The 17,324-nt window shown below is 34.5% G+C and overlaps 3 protein-coding genes and 1 long non-coding RNA gene across 4 annotated transcripts; 1 reads left to right on the top strand and 3 right to left on the bottom strand.

The window, feature by feature from the left end:
• Window positions 1-1,813: 1,813 nt before the first annotated feature.
• Window positions 1,814-4,662, bottom strand: LOC129422757 (uncharacterized). The gene is made up of 6 exons (XM_055178860.2): window positions 4,573-4,662; window positions 3,763-4,110; window positions 3,277-3,621; window positions 2,376-2,495; window positions 2,242-2,282; window positions 1,814-2,140 (listed from the first exon to the last, which is right to left on the bottom strand). Exons 1-6 carry the CDS (start codon window positions 4,622-4,624, stop codon window positions 1,982-1,984), a joined length of 1,065 nt encoding a protein of 354 aa, XP_055034835.2. The 5' UTR covers window positions 4,625-4,662; the 3' UTR covers window positions 1,814-1,981.
• A 1,695-nt stretch (window positions 4,663-6,357) lies between these two features.
• On the bottom strand, window positions 6,358-7,403 carry LOC129422921 (uncharacterized). The gene is made up of 3 exons (XR_012358114.1): window positions 7,283-7,403; window positions 7,050-7,090; window positions 6,358-6,950 (listed from the first exon to the last, which is right to left on the bottom strand). It is a non-coding gene; the product is annotated as an uncharacterized lncRNA (long non-coding RNA).
• Window positions 7,404-7,812: 409 nt separating this feature from the next.
• On the bottom strand, window positions 7,813-10,598 carry LOC141349187 (immunoglobulin kappa light chain-like). The gene is made up of 3 exons (XM_073854585.1): window positions 10,517-10,598; window positions 8,432-8,779; window positions 7,813-8,177 (listed from the first exon to the last, which is right to left on the bottom strand). Exons 1-3 carry the CDS (start codon window positions 10,596-10,598, stop codon window positions 7,813-7,815), a joined length of 795 nt encoding a protein of 264 aa, XP_073710686.1.
• Window positions 10,599-11,756: 1,158 nt separating this feature from the next.
• nitr14b (novel immune-type receptor 14b) lies at window positions 11,757-13,928 on the top strand. The gene is made up of 6 exons (XM_055178549.2): window positions 11,757-11,938; window positions 12,122-12,445; window positions 12,616-12,723; window positions 12,860-12,976; window positions 13,078-13,124; window positions 13,212-13,928. The coding sequence occupies exons 1-6, from the start codon at window positions 11,899-11,901 to the stop codon at window positions 13,284-13,286; spliced, it is 711 nt and encodes a 236-aa protein (XP_055034524.1). The 5' UTR covers window positions 11,757-11,898; the 3' UTR covers window positions 13,287-13,928.
• The last annotated feature ends 3,396 nt before the right edge of the window (window positions 13,929-17,324 follow it).

Genomic DNA, 17,324 nt, shown 5'->3' with positions numbered 1-17,324 from the left:
AATGTTTATTTCAGTTTATACAGTGCCTGTGAGCAAGATGATGTGAAATACAGGAGTCTGCACGAGGTGTTTATTTTGAAATTGACAGGATTTTTTACTTTTATTTTATATTTACGGTGCGGCTTAAACGCGGCGCACGTCAAAAATAGACTAGGCACCTATCTTTAGCAAAGCGGTGCGTAGAGCAGCTTCTGGGACGCTCTTGAAACGTGCCGCGGTGCATCTGATGTAAACACAAGCATTGACTAGAATGACCGCGATCAGTTCCGGTTGCCTCTTTGGAGCCGTAACGTGCCGCAGACTCGTGCGGTGTAAATCCGGGGTCAATCCGTGTCATGTCCTGTCTCTGTTCTGATTGTTGTCACCTGGACATTCATTGATTAATTACCTGCCTCATCACACCTGTTTGTCATTTAGTCTGTCTGTATATATACCCCTGTCTTCTGTTTGATCATTGTCATTACTTCCCTGTCTGTTCCTGTTTGAATTACCTGTTCGTTGTTTTACTCCTCGTGTTTTGTTTCTTGTTATCATTAAATGTTATTTATTTATCTCCTGCACTTGTGTCCTGCTTCCTGATTTCATGTTCCCGGTCGTGACAATTTCAGTGAGGAGTGAACACACGCTCTGCAAGTCATGAACACACACACTTGGAGCAGTGGGCAGCTATAACTGTAGCACCCGGGGAACAACTGTGGTTAAGGTGTCTTACTCTAGGCCTGTAGGCCACCACAGTCGCATCCTGCCGTCCTGCCGTGAGACTCAAACCAGTGACCTTTTCAGGCTACAAGCCAACTCACTAACCTCAGAGGTCTGAAGAAAAAAGGTCAAAAGATGTCTAGACAGGATTTTAGTTTTTGAGTGCAATGTTCATATATATGATAAAAAATTGCGTATTGGAGGGAAGAGAGGATTTAGACAGCTTACTCACAGCCAAGCCTGGTAAGAGTGTTACATTTACTGTGCTGTTTTAAAAACACTATCTACAAAACAAAAGAGGTATGTATTCAAATGGTAATTGCTTATGTATTTTTAATGTTTATACACAAGATAAAATGTAATCTCGTCCTGTGGCTGCAGGTGACTTCCTTTTTCAGGGCGCATGATGCAAAGCTGGTCACAACATGTATTTAGCCTGTTATGTGTGTGGCTCTTCATGTCAGTGTATCGTGCTTCATGTAAACTTATGCGCATCACACATCATGTCAAACTATGTGTCTGCTGCAGAAGAATGGGTTTAAGATAAAAGAGGCGCTTTAAGTTAGTGTTCTGCAAGTGTTTTGTAAATATGAGTGTTTCTTTTATCATAAACCCTTTCGATGCATGTGCAGCAGGCTCATATTTTGAAAGGACACATGATGCACATGGTTAACGTGATGCAACAAAGACATATTTTGAGATGAAGAAAAATATTTTGAATTTGCGCCCCTTGGAAGAGAAGTTACCGGACACCACCAATCTCATCCGTATTTTATAATCATTCGTTTGTAATCTACTGTAGCTATCTGTAATGACGTGTTGACAGTATTGTTACCCATGATGTGTGAATAATTGTAGTCCTGAGAATCACATTCACTTAATACAATATACCAATTCGATTAGAAAAACACGGTATACTACTAATTTTGCAAACACTCTTTAGCTTACTTTACAGATTTTTTAACCATCTTCCAACCCTCCTTATAGTTTCAAAGACAGCAACTCATTCACACTGAAATGTCTGATAATAAGTGTGTTGAAATTTTCTTTACATGTGTGCAATTAAAAAATGCATAGTAAGATTAAGTCAGATTTAATAGTAATATTGGTAAGATTTTATTAGGGATCTTGACATACACCTTATTTTAGCAAACACGTTAAAATAAATAAAAAATAATAATTTTACTTTTAATATGATCCCAAGCACAAGATCTCATATATTGTCTGCATTAACTGTTTCCAAGCCTTTAAAAATTTGATACTAATCATGATGTTTGAATCACTATGAAGCCGATGTGTATTCAATTACGCTCTGGTCAGTTACACTGAGATCGTTCAAATGGCTGTAAACACTTTCCTGAAGATCTTTATTTCTTGTCCTTCTGCTTATTCTCTCCTTAAAATGTGGAGCAGCATAATGCAAATTCACCACTTCACAGCTCTATGAAAGAAACACATAACAGACAATGAATACAGATATCTTTATTATATGAATTAATGTGTAATGTATAATATGAATCAAAATTAATTTACGAATGACACCTGGCTGGATGGATCCTCATTTTCAAAATCTTGAACAATTTCTAGTTGAAACACAAAAAATGTTACTGAATCAATCTGATTACATTAAATTTTAAGCAACATTATTGTGTATGCAAATTAAATTAAATGCTTACCTCTCTTGTGGTAATATTTTTCTTTATTACAGTTTGAGACGGCTTGGACAATAATCACAACCACACAAACTCCCAACAATACTCCCAATATAATCACTATGGAGTTCACCACAGGCTTTTCTATAACACCGTGCAAAAAAACACATCATATGTGAATAAACAGGGGCCTAATTTGTGAGCAAGATACATTTATAATGAAACCTATGACTAAACCAATACAAAAAAGGCATTAACACTTTTTCCTTAAGAAATTTTACAGTTTCAAGTGAATTCTGGTATAACACTGACCTACTTATTATCGTCTTATTCTATTTATTACATACAATATACTGTATATTCTCAAATGTCCTCAAAAGTATTTGAATATTAAACTAAATGATGTCTTAATGCTAAAAACTAGTTAATAATAAATATCTAATATGTTAATTATTTTAAAAGTACCAATAAGCAAAACATCATACAAAAAATAAAAGCAATCGATTATAGAGAATATGTTATTTATCATAATGACAAACTGTTTGCACACTGTGTAGCTATGAAAATGTGTTAATGTAAAAGACTTGCGGCTACTTTAGAAGAGCACTGAGGTTTGAACTAAAATTGACTTAGAAGCTGAAAACCATCATGGAAAGTTAGTTCTGAGAAAAACTGTCATTACTGGTTTCCAAGCGGGTACATTTGGTTTCATTTTTTTACCTATTGTAATACAATTAAATGCTTTAGATATCTAAAAGGATCCAAATACTAATTTTATACAGATATATTCTCTTTTAACTATCATCTTTGTTGCTATTACATAATTACAAAAATAGCCATAAAACCTACTGATAAACATTCATACATTTCTTAAACTTTTAGCTAATTACATAAATGTTCAAATAATTTAAGGTTTGACACTTACCCATATTTATTTTTGTCCCATTACCAAAGAAAATTTTCCCACAGGTGATCAGAGCACAGTAATAAATGCCAGTGTCTGTTTGACTGAAAATGTTTTTGGACAGATTGTGTGTACAGTTCTGTGTAGCAGAATTAATCTCACATTGATCACTTTGATCACGAGTGTAAATGATTTGTGGAGCAAATTTTTCTGAATCCGATCTAAACCAGAACATCTTCATCTCTGCTGTTGTGAGTTCAGACAGCACAGAGCACAACAGGGTCACCGTTTCTCCACGGTGAACAGTCGCTGATACAGGATGCTGAATGACAGACACATTTAACTGTAGCTGGTTGTTTTGGGACCCTAAAAACAAGAAGATATTTATAAAAATGATGTGATATGGGGAATTTAAATGTAGGGAATATCCATCATTTCATTCATGATTTAAATAATTCAATTTTAAATCTTCAAATAAATGAATTAGTCAAGGTTAAAAACATTTACCTTTTAAAGCCAAATATGTCCCTCCAGCAAAAACAACTTGAAATGATTTTATTCCACAGTAATACATTGCTTCATCAGATGAGGTAACATGTGAAATCTTTAAGTTACACTCTCCTGTGTGTTTCTCAATAGAAAAACGCTTGGAATTAAATTCATTATAAAATACTGGATCTTTCATGAATTTCTGCACAACTGCAATAATATAAGGTCGTTGTCCTGATCTTTGCTTGTACCAAACAATATGATCACGGAGATCTTCCGAAATTAAGCAACGCAAAGTGACACTATCACCAGCAGAGACGATCATCATTGGATCTGGTTGCCTGACATCCTCAGACTCACTTGTGTCTGTAAGAAAGAGTTAAGAAAATATTATAATATTACAAAAATCTTATTTCATCTAGGATATATAACAGAGCTTATAAAACAAGCTCACTTCTTTAAAAGCCCATTATTTACATCCCCACCAATGTCAAAATCAAAATTACGCCCTGGTTGTAGGTCAACATGTAACAAAACATCTTAAAACATATTTTCTGCTGAATTTAATCAAGCTTCCACTTATTTATAAATCAATTATATCAATTCAAAAATTAAATGCATATGTTATTGATTAGATCAGAACATCTTAACTATACAACTGAATTAGTAATACAGTTGGAATAAAATTATTCATTTTTTAATCCTTGCAGATGATATAAACCTCTGTTAAAGTTTGATCAACCAGAAATGAATAATTAAAATTAAAAGTAGCAAAAGTCTCTAGGTAAGATAAAACTTGAATAATTATGTAAAAATCAGCTTACTCACAAATATTACTTGGAAGGATGACAAAAACCCAGATTATAAATGAAACCCACATCTTCACCTGTAGTCTGTCTGCTTGTCTGCTTCTTGATAAACTACAGAAAGATTTTACTGTACCCTTCAGTGAGGTCACACATTTTTGTGACATCGCATGCTTCCTGTTACCTTTTCTTGTAAAGTTTTTTTTAGACCACAGCAATTGTATTTGCACAATTGTAATATTGATATGGACCACAGCGAATACAATAATGCAGTGTTTATTCTTTGATGCTAGTTTTTTTTTTATGTTAAACAAGATTATCCAAAAAAATCTAATAGTTTTTGCTCAAGAGTAAGCATGTGGCATTACAGCTATTTTTGTGAAATCGTTATAGGGCAGGAAATATGAGTACAAGATACATGTATTTATAATCCTTAAAAATAACCTGCTTAAGATCCCATAAACTGAAAAATCAAAGGCTAACCTGCACTCTGTCAATAGTGGTTAAGATTTATAAAACAGATGACTGTCCATACATGTGTGCACAATGCATTTGAGATTTTAGAAGAAACACAAAGTTAATGTGTAGACAAGGTAATCACTGTTGAAATAAAAAGAAATGGCCTACACCACTCACAAAAACGACATTCTCTTTGATTTTTGAAGTATACAAGATTTCTTTGGCCCACCATGCTAAAAAAAATACAACTCTTGAGTCCTGTGTGTCAGCTGGTGCTGTGTGTTTAGTTCCTCCAGCCTCCACCAGTAACTCCTCCTACTCTTACCACAATGCCAGCATTTCTTTTTATAAGAATAACTCTGTCTGCTGTTGAGGATAAACTTTTTTTTTAATTAGCTATACTCCTCAGGCAAACATGCCACAATATTATATGTTGCAAATTTATCCCTCTGTCTTGATAGTTCACCTCTTGAAACGTCAAGACTTATGTGTCACCAGGGTGTGTGTGTGTTTAGCTCCTCCTACCTCCACTTAAAACCCTTCAGCTTGCTTTTTCTGTATGACTTTGCACACTTAAAATATTTTACTAGCAAAACCAATAGTGACTTTTTAGGCCACAGTGCTCACTGACTTTATACTCTTTCATACAAAGAGCTGCTTTAATAATTACAAGATCAATCTGATTGGTGTAGATAAGCAGGCGTGTCTTAATTGAACATTATACCACGGGGCTGTTGAATGCTTTATTCTGATTGGCTGAGAAATGTTCCATGAGTGTTGATTATTTTTCAATAACCGCACACCTAACCTTAAAAAGTTAGGCACCAGAGCAATATTTCTGGTAACCGTTGTATAAGCGGAATAATTGACTCTGGTCCTTTGAATTATTCGGAAATAATGCACATCCGTAGTGTAACGGCCATAATCACTTTGGGTGTGCATTATTTTCTTATAATTCAACGGCCCATCGTCAATTATTCCTTACATTTCCTACATTCTATTACTGCTTTTTACCCACAAAGCACTCTGATTTTGAGGGTACCTTTGATGTCCTGAACACTCACTAACTTGCTTTTTTGATACAACACAAGAATGTGTGACTGGAATCAGCTTGAGGATATTGAAAGTAAACACATTGATATTTATATACTTGTGTTGGTTCTTATTGACAGTTATGTTTTACTTTTTATAAATAAACTGATTAAATAAACGTGACAAGCAGTTGTTTTGGCCTCTTTCTTATCAAGTAATACAATGAACATGACAAATTTGACACACAGTAACAAGTCTGCTTCCGAATCCATCTCACCGTACTTTCAGATGATCCGCCTGTCAACGATAAGACACTCTAGCAAAAAATGCTTGCCCCTTATTTTTGTCATATATATTGCTGCAATAATATCCCTTGCCGTTTCAACATTATATAAGCTGTGATTTGAGGATGTGCCTTGACATGGTAGATTTTTGTGTGCTGTTGAAAATTTCATCAAAATAATAGGTAACAATTTATACAATTTACTATTGCCTGACATAAATCTTTTTTAACATAAAATGAAAAAATAATAAATTGATTAAAATAAATTAATAAAATTAATAAAAAAAGATAATCATTTTCATTCCAAGAAGTTATGATCCCAAGCACAAGATCTGATACATTAATTCCTCATTAACTTTTAAATCTTTCTGATTTTGGTCTTCAAAATATAGCTAGACATATACCTATAAATGTTTTTTAAGTGCATCACTACCAAGCAGGTGATGACTTTGTTAAATTTCCTGTGTGACAATCTACAGCATTTACTCAATTATCCTATATTCAATCACACTGGGATCATTCAGCTGGCTGTACACAGTTTTCTGAGGATCTGTTTCTCTCACTCTTCTGTTTCTTCCTTCCTTAAAATAATGGGCAGCATAATGCAAAAGCACTGCATCACAGTCCTATGAGAGTAACACATAACAAACAATGAGAGATTTATTTGTTAATGTATTCAGATTCCAAAATATATTCCATAATTAAAGTGAATCTAAGAAGCACACCTGACTGGAAGAATGCTTATTTTCAAAGTCGTGAACATTTCCTGGTTAAAAGACAAAAAGTGATTTAATTAAACTGATCATATTAGGTTACACAAATACAAGTAACTTGTCAGACCAGGTAAAAAGCTTGTTAACATTATAGTTTTAATAGTGTTGTATAAGGACCAAATAAAACAGGGGGTTATATGATTTTATTAAAACAGTATGCAGATTAAATTAAATTAAATGCTCACCTCCATAGTAGTCTCTTTCTTTTTTATGGTTTGAGACGGCTTGGACAGTAATCACAACCACAGAAATCCCACACAAAACTCCCAATATAATCACCAATATAATGGATCCCACAGGCTTTTCTTTAACACAGTGACATAAGTGACATTTAAATAAGTGACATTCATTTGAAAACAGTACATAAAAACAACAACCAAAACATGTCATAATATATCCTGGTTTGGAATTATTAAAACAATTGATATATATTGTCTTTGCACAAAAAGTATTTGTCAAAATACACTGAAATTTTTTAAATATTTGATTTTTCCATTACATTTTTTAAATTTAATTAACTGGCTATGCAAGTCATTTCAACTTAATACTTAAAATTTGGGCTAATACAATTTTTACAGCGTGTGGACCAAGTCGATAGTTAATGTTATAAATCACACGCTTAAATTACATCAATACCAAAATAACCATTTAAATTTACAAATAATAATTTATAAATATTATTAAATGTATAGCTTCTAACCTAAACATAATATTTTTAAGAGGTTTGGCACTTACCCATATTTATTTGTGTCCCATTACCAAAGAATATTTTCCCACAGGTGATCAGAGCACAGTAATAAATGCCAGTGTCTGTTTGACTGAAAATATCTTTGGACAGATTGTATGTACAGTTCTGTTTAGCAGAATTAATCTCACATTGATCTCTTTGATCACGAGTGTAAATGATTTGTGGAGCAGATTTTTCTGAATCCGTTCTGAACCAGAACATTCTCATCTCTTCTGTTATGAGTTCAGACAACACAGAGCACAACAGGGTCACAGTTTCTCCACGGTAAACAGTCGCTGATACAGGATGCTGAACAACGGATACATTTAACTGTTGCTGGTTGTTTTGGGGCCCTAAAACATGAGACATTAAAGATATTTATTAAAATCACATGATGTACTTTAAAAAGTAATATTAAATTATACACTTTGTAAAAAGTCATAAGTAGCCTAAATTATTAGAATTATTATTAAATTATTTACCCCTTGAATTTTTTAATTTGTATAGGTAATTTCCACCCTTTTATTTATGATTTAGAAATTTAATTATAAATTAAAAAAATTTAAATCTTAAAATAATTGAATTAGTCAACGTTAAAAACATTTACCTTTTAAAGCCAAATATGTCCCTCCAGCAAAAACAACTTCAAATGATTTTATTCCACAGTAATACATTGCTTCATCAGATGAGGTAACATGTGAAATGGTTAAGTTACACTCTCCTGTGTCTTTCTCAATAGAAAAACGCTTGGAATTAAATTCATGTTGAAACACTGGATCTTTCATGAATTTCTGCACCATTACAATAATATAAGGTCGTTGTCCTGATCTTTGCTTGTACCAAACTATATGATCACGGAGATCTTTCAAAATTAAGCAACGCAAAGTGACACTATCACCAGCAGAGACGATCATCATTGGATCTGGTTGCCTGACATCCTCAGACTCACTTGTGTCTGTAAGAAAGAGTTAAGAAAATAATCTTATTTCATCTGGGATACATAACGGAGCTGAAAATCAACTCACTTCTTTAAAAGCCTTGATATGTTATAGGTCAACATGTAACAAAAAATCTTAAAACATATTTAATGCTGAAGTGAATCAAGCTTCCACTTATTTATAAATCAATAATATCAATTCAAACATTCCATGATATTGATTAGATCAGAATATCTAAACTTTACAACTGAATTAGTAATACAGTTGGAATAAAATCATTAGATGTTTTATAAGGCTCTGTGTTGAAGTTAGATCAACCAAAAATGAATGTTTTAAATGAAAAGTACAAAAGTATCTAGATGAAATGAAATTTAGAAAAAATATCAGAAAATTAGTTTACTCACAAATATTATTGGGAAGGATAACAGAAACACAGATTATGATAGAAATCCACATCTTCACTTTGAAGTATTGCTGTCTGTCTGCTTCTTGATAAACTACAGCAAGATTTCATTGCACACCTCACTAATATCACGCTTTCTGTGACATCACAAGCTTCCTGTTACATTTTATTGTGAAGATTTTTGTAGACCACAACAAATGTATTTGTACAATTGTAATATTGATATAGTCAACATAGAATGCAAGAAAACAATGTTTAAAGCAAGTAAGTTATACACTTCAAAGGGGGGATTTATTGCTATTTCATGCATTCTGACTTATTAACACAGTTTAAGGGTTGTAACCCTCATGCTAAACATAAGCAAAATGTCAAAAAAGCAGTTGAGCTTGTAACAGAGTATTTCCGAGCCAAACTCATGCCTCCTTTATCCTACAAGTTTCTGAAAGTTTTTTTCGAATGAGGGTGTCCGTTACGACTGATTGACCCCATATTCCTTTTATGGGCCTTTACCCCCAGAAAAGCACACCTGCCCTGTAGTGGGAGCGAGAACAAGCATTAGCATTGCTCCGTCGAGTAGAAGTCACCTGTAGGCTATCATTGCACAGCACGCGACAACTTTCTTTTAGCAAGATAGTTCAACAAAAGTAGTGTGTTTTTGGATGTAAGGAGAAGAAAATTTTATTTAGCTTTCCCTTGTCATAAGACAACAGTGGATGCAGTTTGTTTTTCCCGGACAGCAACGTAATTGCAAATGAGTTTGTTTGTTCCCTGGCTGCATTTCGGAGAGGACTGCTTTACAAACAAGGTTCAGTTTGACGCCAGATTTTCCATTTGTTTACAACTGTTAGAGCGGTCAAAACTTTAAAAGACCCCGTTTAGGAGTCACATTTTGCACCTCAGTTGGCATTGTACTGCATTTACAATGAGTTGAGTTGCTTTTTTATTAAAGGTGCAGTGTGTAATTTTTAGAAGGATCTCTTGACAGAAATCCAAAATAATATACAAAACTATATTATCAGGGGTGTATAAAGACTTTTCAAAATGAACCGTTACGTGTTTATTAGAATGAGACGTTTTTATCTACATATGGAGAGGGTCCCCTTACATGGAAGCCGCCATTTTGTGCAGCCATGTTTCTACAGAAGCCCTTAACAGACCAACTTTTTAATAAGTTGTCTCCAACGATGACATGTTTGTCCAGTGGGGGCTACCGTAGCTTCTCTATGTGTTTCAAAAGCGAGAGGTGAGCAGAGGACAGAGCCGTTGGTTGCAATTCACAACCTCACCACTAGAAGCCGCAAAAATTTACACACTGCACCTTTAAAATAGCGGACAAACAAGGATTAATTACCAGATAGAGACATCCTGCTGTAATCATTGCTGCTGTTGTTCCTGTTTGTCCATTTCTGACTCAGTATCCGATTATGGATCATTATGTATAATGTAAGGCTAGTTTTTTTAAAGTTTAATTTCCATCTATGTCAGCTGTAAATCCAAAAGTAGTATCCAAAGCTGCGCTTACTTGAAACTCTTCAGCTCCACCCACCGCACGCCTATGTGGCATAATGCAGAATGCATTGGCCATTATTCTGATGCTTCTTGTATCTAAACGATATGATAGAAGGATGTACACTGCAAATGTATAAATCAACACATGACAAGTTTCTTTGCTTAAGGTTACATTTAAACTAAATGCAGCCTTTGTAGTTCAAAGATCACTTTCTTAGTGGAGCCAGGGATGACATTCATTAGCCACCCCACTTGCAGTTCTCACATAAATATGAAAACAAATTGACAGATGAAAAAACTGTCAATGTATTCAGATGCATGCTTACTGTTGCAGGTCAAACAAGCTTCCAAGTGGCCCTGACGGTCACAGTCCAGGCAGGAAACGACCACCGGGCCTGGCCCTCGCAAGACGGATCTTTTGGGTCCTTTTTTTTTTACTTTTATTCTTTTCAAAATAACAAGGTTGTTCACGTTTAAAACATTTGGAATATAAAAGGTTTTATTTCATACATTTTTCGTTGGTGTCAGATAATCTTTAGCCTAACATAATGGTGATGAATATTGGTCGGAAGGGCCCCTCGGAATTTTTGCTTAGGGCCCCCACAGACTCTAAATCACCTTTGTACAGCACATGCCCCTCAAAAGGTCTGTGCAAGGCCCTGATCACATATTTCACACCCTCTATCGTCGCATCATGTTTCACACTTGTACTGTTCCTATTTAAGATTTGTGTAAACCACAACAACTGCAGTAAAGGTATAGCTAATGTACGCTGATTCTGTCAGAGGTTTGTCATAAAAATAAAAAAGGTATGTGTTTTCTAGACATGTTAAGGTGTGTTGTGGTTATATGATCAGCTTGCATTTACAGAATAGCCTACTTGTGAAAACATTGCATTAAAACAATAACATAATTATTAGAGGAAGTGGTATTTTCATTTCATATTGCAGTTATAACACACAGCACACAGCAGAGAGTTGTTATATTCAACCGACTATTCTACCGTAATATGATAATGTAGGTTATTAAAACCTAAACAGAGCTTTCATTTTAGGTCACGAGGTGACCACAGTGTGGAAAAGACATTTTTTAAAGTGCCTGTATGGGCTAATGGCATTTGATTAGATTAACAGCGAGGGTAGTGAAGGAAGTGAGAATATCCTGCTTACAAGAAAACCATTCTAGTTTGATTGAGATAGAAGAAGTTTGGGAGATCTTTTCACAATGGTTTCTTGGGTATTTATTACTGTTCTTAGTATTATAAGTAAGTCAATGTTATTGTATTGTTTTTTTATGTGTTTGCCATCAATTGTATAGTATGTAAATGATTGCTGGGATTATTTCATTTAAAGCTCTACCTTATGGAAATATATAGATACGTTATGTTCATTATTTTATTTATTTATTATGGTATGCCTCAATCTGTATACGTTATTATTTTTCTCAGATTTTGCAAACTCTCGTAAATATCAGGCAAATGAAATCAAAACTGTGACACTTGGTGACAATGTCACCCTGCAGTGTTCAGAAAAAGGGGATACAATTCTCTGGTATAAACAAATTGCTGGACACCGACCTCAGATTATATCAGTATTTCAAACCTCAGGAGAAACAACATTTTACAGGGAATTTAAAAACATAAGTCGATTTCAAAGGAACAAATACAATCTGGCAATATTAAGAATAATTCAGTCAGATGAAGCAATCTACCACTGTGGATCAAAGGCATACTATGTTACGTTTGGAAGAGGAACACATCTGGTCATTAAAGGTAACTGAATGTTTAAAAAGCATTATGAATTGCTGTCTAAACTGTGTCATTACAATCTTTTCATATTTGTGCTGTAAGGAAATATTGCTGTTTTTGACTTAAATATATTTGTGTATCTTGACCACAATTAAAACATTAATGGTTTCTTGAAACCTTATGAATGACTGTAGGTCAAAAAGAATCGACAGCATCAACAATCTCAAAGTCTGTTTATCTGAATAACTCCGTGGAGTGTCAACAACACAGCTATGAAAATGATACAACACAAGTGAAACCTGGTAAAGTGAAGTGGTATTTCTGTCTTTACTTTCATTTAGCAATGATGACAAAAGTGTTTTACTATAATCTTAATGTTAATGTAAAGCAATGTTATAACTTTTAATGTGTGAAAAGTGAAGCATTTTGAAATTTCAGACAATCATCAGGATCCAGTAGTGTTTGGGTTGGCAGTGGCTTTGGGAGTCTGTGGAGTTATAATCTTTATTCTAATATGTCTGACCTTTAACAGAAGAATGTGTCCACAGTGTCTGAGTAAGTGCACACAATCATGAGTATGATTTGATGTTACTATTTATTAAAAATATTTTTGCATTTATTATTGTAAAACAACTCTCAATCTATTCAAATATTAGGAGGTTCTGGACAAGACAGCAGAGTTAGATGGTTCTCAGGTGCTCAGGTAAGAGAATGATTTTGCTGTGCATTCGTATGTGTGTGTGGTAAATTAAAATGCAAGAATAATAAGTTTAATCAAACTTTTTTCCAGGAAACTGATGATGGGATTTTGACATATGCAGCCTTGCAATTCAGTCAGGAAAAAAGCAAAATCTGGAGAAAATAGAGAAATAATTTCAGCAGAGTGTGAATATCAATGTAATATAATCCACAACGTTAGAAGATGAATTATAAGGATAAATAAACTTGGATTCCATGTGAAGTGTATTTTATAAAAAAAATGTATTCTGTTTAAATCATTAATTAAAATGAAAGCAAAAGTGTGACTTAAAAACCAATTGTTCTGCATTCCTTCGATTACTTTGTATTACAGTTTTTCTCAATTGCTAAAACACTTTAAACAGGCTTTTGAACTAAAATTTCAAAACCATAAAGTCATTTTTCAGGAAGCACAACCATTTTGCTGAACTATAATACTAATCCCGTGCTTTAACACATGAGTCAGATTTGGTAAACTGTAAACTCTAAACACAAATCTTTACATTTCTCAGTGCTTACACCATCTGATCATATGAAAAGCACTAGCATTCAATACGGTTCACTCAAGTCAACACAGCTTAGGCTCAATTAGCAAACAATTACCAAGGTGGAAACACGAGTCAAAATTGATCACACATCAATCAGATCATTCAATAGATAAAAGGGCCTAAATCAGTTCACTGAGCTTTGGAACAATGGATCCACAGAGAAATGAAGGAATAGGTCAAGGAAGAAGAGGAGGGAGAGGAAGAGGCAGAGAAGGACTGAAAGAAGGAGGACGTGGTGAAGGAGGAGGGAGAGAATAAGGATGTGGTGAAGGATGAGGAAGAGGACATGGTGAAGGAGGAGGAAGAGGAGGAGGACATGGTGAAGGAAGAGGGAGAGGAGGAGGACATGGTGAAGGAGGAGGGAGAGGATGAGGACGTGGTGAAAGAGGAGGAAGAGAAGGTGGTGAAATGGGAGGAGGAAGACGAAGGGTAAGGTGACAAGCAGTCTCAGATGAAATTCGAGACATTCTAGCTGACCATGTATGACTATGAGGGAGCTTGAGCAACGAGTAAAGCCTAATTTGAGTCGCCTCACTGTTGCCTCCATCTTCAGAGCCTTCAGGAAGGAAAACAGATATGTGTACTTACAGTAAGACTGCTCTGTACAGTAACTTTAGTGTGCATACACTGTTGGATTATGCTACTGGAATAAAGAAATGCATAAAATTGCCTTGCATACAGATAGACATATCATTAGATGAATGCCAGGGGTGGATCATGCCAGAGGATTTTACCCTCGCTGTTTGGCTAGGACCAATATAACCTGTGATGTGAATGAGAATCTCTGGCCTGAACAAGAACAAAGACGGGATGTTGAGGAGGAATATTTAAAAAATAAAGTTTTACAGTTGTGCTGTGTAGCACATGAATGAATAAAAATATGCTAATGCATATTGATTGTGTCTTTTTTGGTCATATGAAAAGGTTTTTGAGCGGGAGAACCACAAGCAACTTACCGGTTTTGGATATATTGTTTTGATTTTATTGCACCAGTGTGTAAGACTATGTTTTAGTATGTGTGTGTTTAAAAGCTTGTGTGTGTTGTCTGAGGGAAAAGTCTGGTTTTTCAGTAAAAGTGAATGGTTTTGAGTGTAGAGCTTCATTTTGACCTGAAAATATGATGTTTGGAGTATTGGGTGGTATGTTATGCAATTGTGTTTACTGTTTTGAGAATATGAGGCATAGTTTCAAGAAATGTGTTTAAGCAACTGAGAAAAACTGTAAAAGTAAAAAAACTTGAAGCTTAACCCTCTGGGGTCCGACCATTTTGGGACACTGTAAGAGGTTCTGACTGATCATTAAAATAGGGCCAAACTGTTTTTTTACAGGGTTTAACAATATGCATATTTTGCACAGTTGGCTTCTTACATCACATATCTCACACCCTCTATCATCACATCATGTTTCACCGTACTGTCCTTATGTAAGATTTGTGTAAACCACAACAACTGCAGTAAAGGTATAACTAATGTATGCTAATGCTGTGTGAGGTTTGTCATTAAATTAAAAAAGGTATGAGTCCTTGCCTTTGTAGACTTGTTAAGGATTGTTGTAATTGTATGATCAGCTTGCTTTGTGTTGTGTATGCTTATTTTTTACAGCATTCCTGGAGGTACCGATATATACATTTTAGAAAAGATGAATTGCTCTTATCTGTGCAAAGGAGATCATGGGCACTGCTAAAGCCTTGGACAAGAAGCATTGGAAAAGTGTTGCATATAGGAACAGAAAGCAATGAGACACAATGACTCTTTAGGACTTTGAGGGCCAAATTTAGCCTGAACCCAAAGAACTCCACCATGTCCCAAACTGGTCTAGGAATAGATAGGAGTGAGGTGTTGTGGTGGTGGAGGGATGCTAGAAAATTGTCCAGGAACCGAGGTAAGCATATAAATGTAAAAACATTTTAAAAAATGGCATGCATATTAAAAACTCATTATTAGAGGACGTTCTATTTTAGTTGCATATGTAAGGAATAATTGACGACGGGCCATTGAATTATAAGAAAATAATGCACACCAAGGTGGTAATGCGGCACGACGCGAAGCGGTTACACCGCAGGTGTGCATTATTTTCAAATAATTCAAAGGACCGGAGTCAATTATTCCGCTTATACCACGGTTACCACAAACATTGCTCTGGTGTCTATTTTTAAGACATTTGAAAAGATAGGTGTGCGGTTTACAGAAAAATAATCAACACCCATAGAACATTTCTCAGCCAATCAGAATGCAGCATTCAACAGACCCGTGGTGTAATGCAGTTATAACACACAGCAGAGAGATGTTATATTGACTTTCCTAATATGATAATGTAGGTAATTAAAACTTAAACAGAGCTGTTATCGGTCAGGAGATGACTACAGTGTGGAAAAAACACATAGATTTTTTAAGTGTCTATAAGCCAATGGCATTTGATTAGGTTAACAGTGAGGTTAGTCAAGTAAGTGAGGATATCCTGCTTACAACAAATCCATTCCTAGTTTGATTGAGTACACAGATAGAAGAAAGTTGTGATATCGCTTCACAATGGTTTCTTGGGTATTTATTTCTGTTCTTAGTATTATAAGTAAGTTAATGTTATATTGTTTTTGAATGTTTTTGTTATCAATTTTAAGGTATTTAAATGATTGCTGGGAATTACTTAGTTTAAAGCTCTATTGATTACCTTATGGAAATATACAGATATGTTATGTCCATTATTTTATTTATTTATTTATTATTGTATGCCTTAATCTGTGTAAATTCTTCTTTTTCTCAGATTTTGCAAATCCTAGTAAATATCAGGAAAATGAAATCCGAATTGTGACACTTGGTGACAATGTCACCCTGCAGTGTTCTGTAAAAGGGGATACAATTCTCTGGTATAAACAAATTCCTGGACACCAACCTCAAATTATATCAGTATTTCAAACCTTAGCAGAAATAAAATTTTACGGGGAATTTAGAAACAGTCGATTCCAAATGAACAACTTACATCTGACAATATCAAGGTTAATTCAGTCAGATGAAGCAATCTACCACTGTGGATCAAAGGCATACTATGCAACGTTTGGAAGAGGAACACATCTGGTCATTAAAGGTATGGAAATGTTTAAAAGTCATTATGAACTGCTATCTAAACTGTGACATTGTCATTACTATAATTTTATAAAAAGTTATATTTGGGCTAAAGAGAAAATGCTGTTGACTTTTATTGTGTGTATCTTGACCACATTGAAAAACATTAATTTGTTTTCAAATACTATGAATGACTGTAGGTCAGAAAGAATCAAGTACCACAACAATCTCAAAGTCTGTTTATTTGAATATCTCTGTAGAGTGTCAAGAGCACCGTTATGAAAACTATACAAAACAAGTGAAACTTGGTAAAGTGAAGTGGTATTTCTGTCTTTACTTTCATTTAACAATGATGAAAAAAGTGTCTTTATTTTACATATTTTCAATGTAAATGTAAAGCAATGCCATAACTTTTAATGTGTAAACAGTTAAGCATTTTGAAATTTCAGACAATCATCAGGATCCAGTAGTGTTTGGCATGGCAGTGGCTTTGGGAGTCTGTGGAGTTATAATCTTTACTCTAATATGTCTGACCTTTAACAGAAGAATGTGTCCACA

The sequence above is a fragment of the Misgurnus anguillicaudatus genome, chromosome 16, assembly GCF_027580225.2.
Source record: "Misgurnus anguillicaudatus chromosome 16, ASM2758022v2, whole genome shotgun sequence".
Lineage (NCBI taxonomy): Eukaryota > Metazoa > Chordata > Actinopteri > Cypriniformes > Cobitidae > Misgurnus > Misgurnus anguillicaudatus.
The sequence above is the reverse complement of the archived record's forward strand: the minus strand, read 5'-3'. Positions and strand labels throughout refer to the sequence as shown.

Coding starts and splice junctions, on each gene's coding strand:
- LOC129422757 (XM_055178860.2), bottom strand. CDS start 4,624: ATGTGGGTTTCATTTATAATCTGGGTTTTTGTCATCCTTCCAAGTAAT. Junction 4,111..4,572: donor CATCCTTCCAAGTAATATTT/GTGAGTAAGCTG, acceptor TCTTTCTTACAG/ACACAAGTGAGTCTGAGGAT. Junction 2,496..3,276: donor TGGGACAAAAATAAATATGG/GTAAGTGTCAAA, acceptor ACGGTGTTATAG/AAAAGCCTGTGGTGAACTCC.
- LOC141349187 (XM_073854585.1), bottom strand. CDS start 10,598: ATGATCCATAATCGGATACTGAGTCAGAAATGGACAAACAGGAACAAC. Junction 8,780..10,516: donor CAGCAGGATGTCTCTATCTG/GTAATTAATCCT, acceptor TCTTTCTTACAG/ACACAAGTGAGTCTGAGGAT. Junction 8,178..8,431: donor GACATATTTGGCTTTAAAAG/GTAAATGTTTTT, acceptor CTCATGTTTTAG/GGCCCCAAAACAACCAGCAA.
- nitr14b (XM_055178549.2), top strand. CDS start 11,899: ATGGTTTCTTGGGTATTTATTACTGTTCTTAGTATTATAA. Junction 12,446..12,615: donor AACACATCTGGTCATTAAAG/GTAACTGAATGT, acceptor GAATGACTGTAG/GTCAAAAAGAATCGACAGCA. Junction 12,977..13,077: donor AATGTGTCCACAGTGTCTGA/GTAAGTGCACAC, acceptor TTCAAATATTAG/GAGGTTCTGGACAAGACAGC.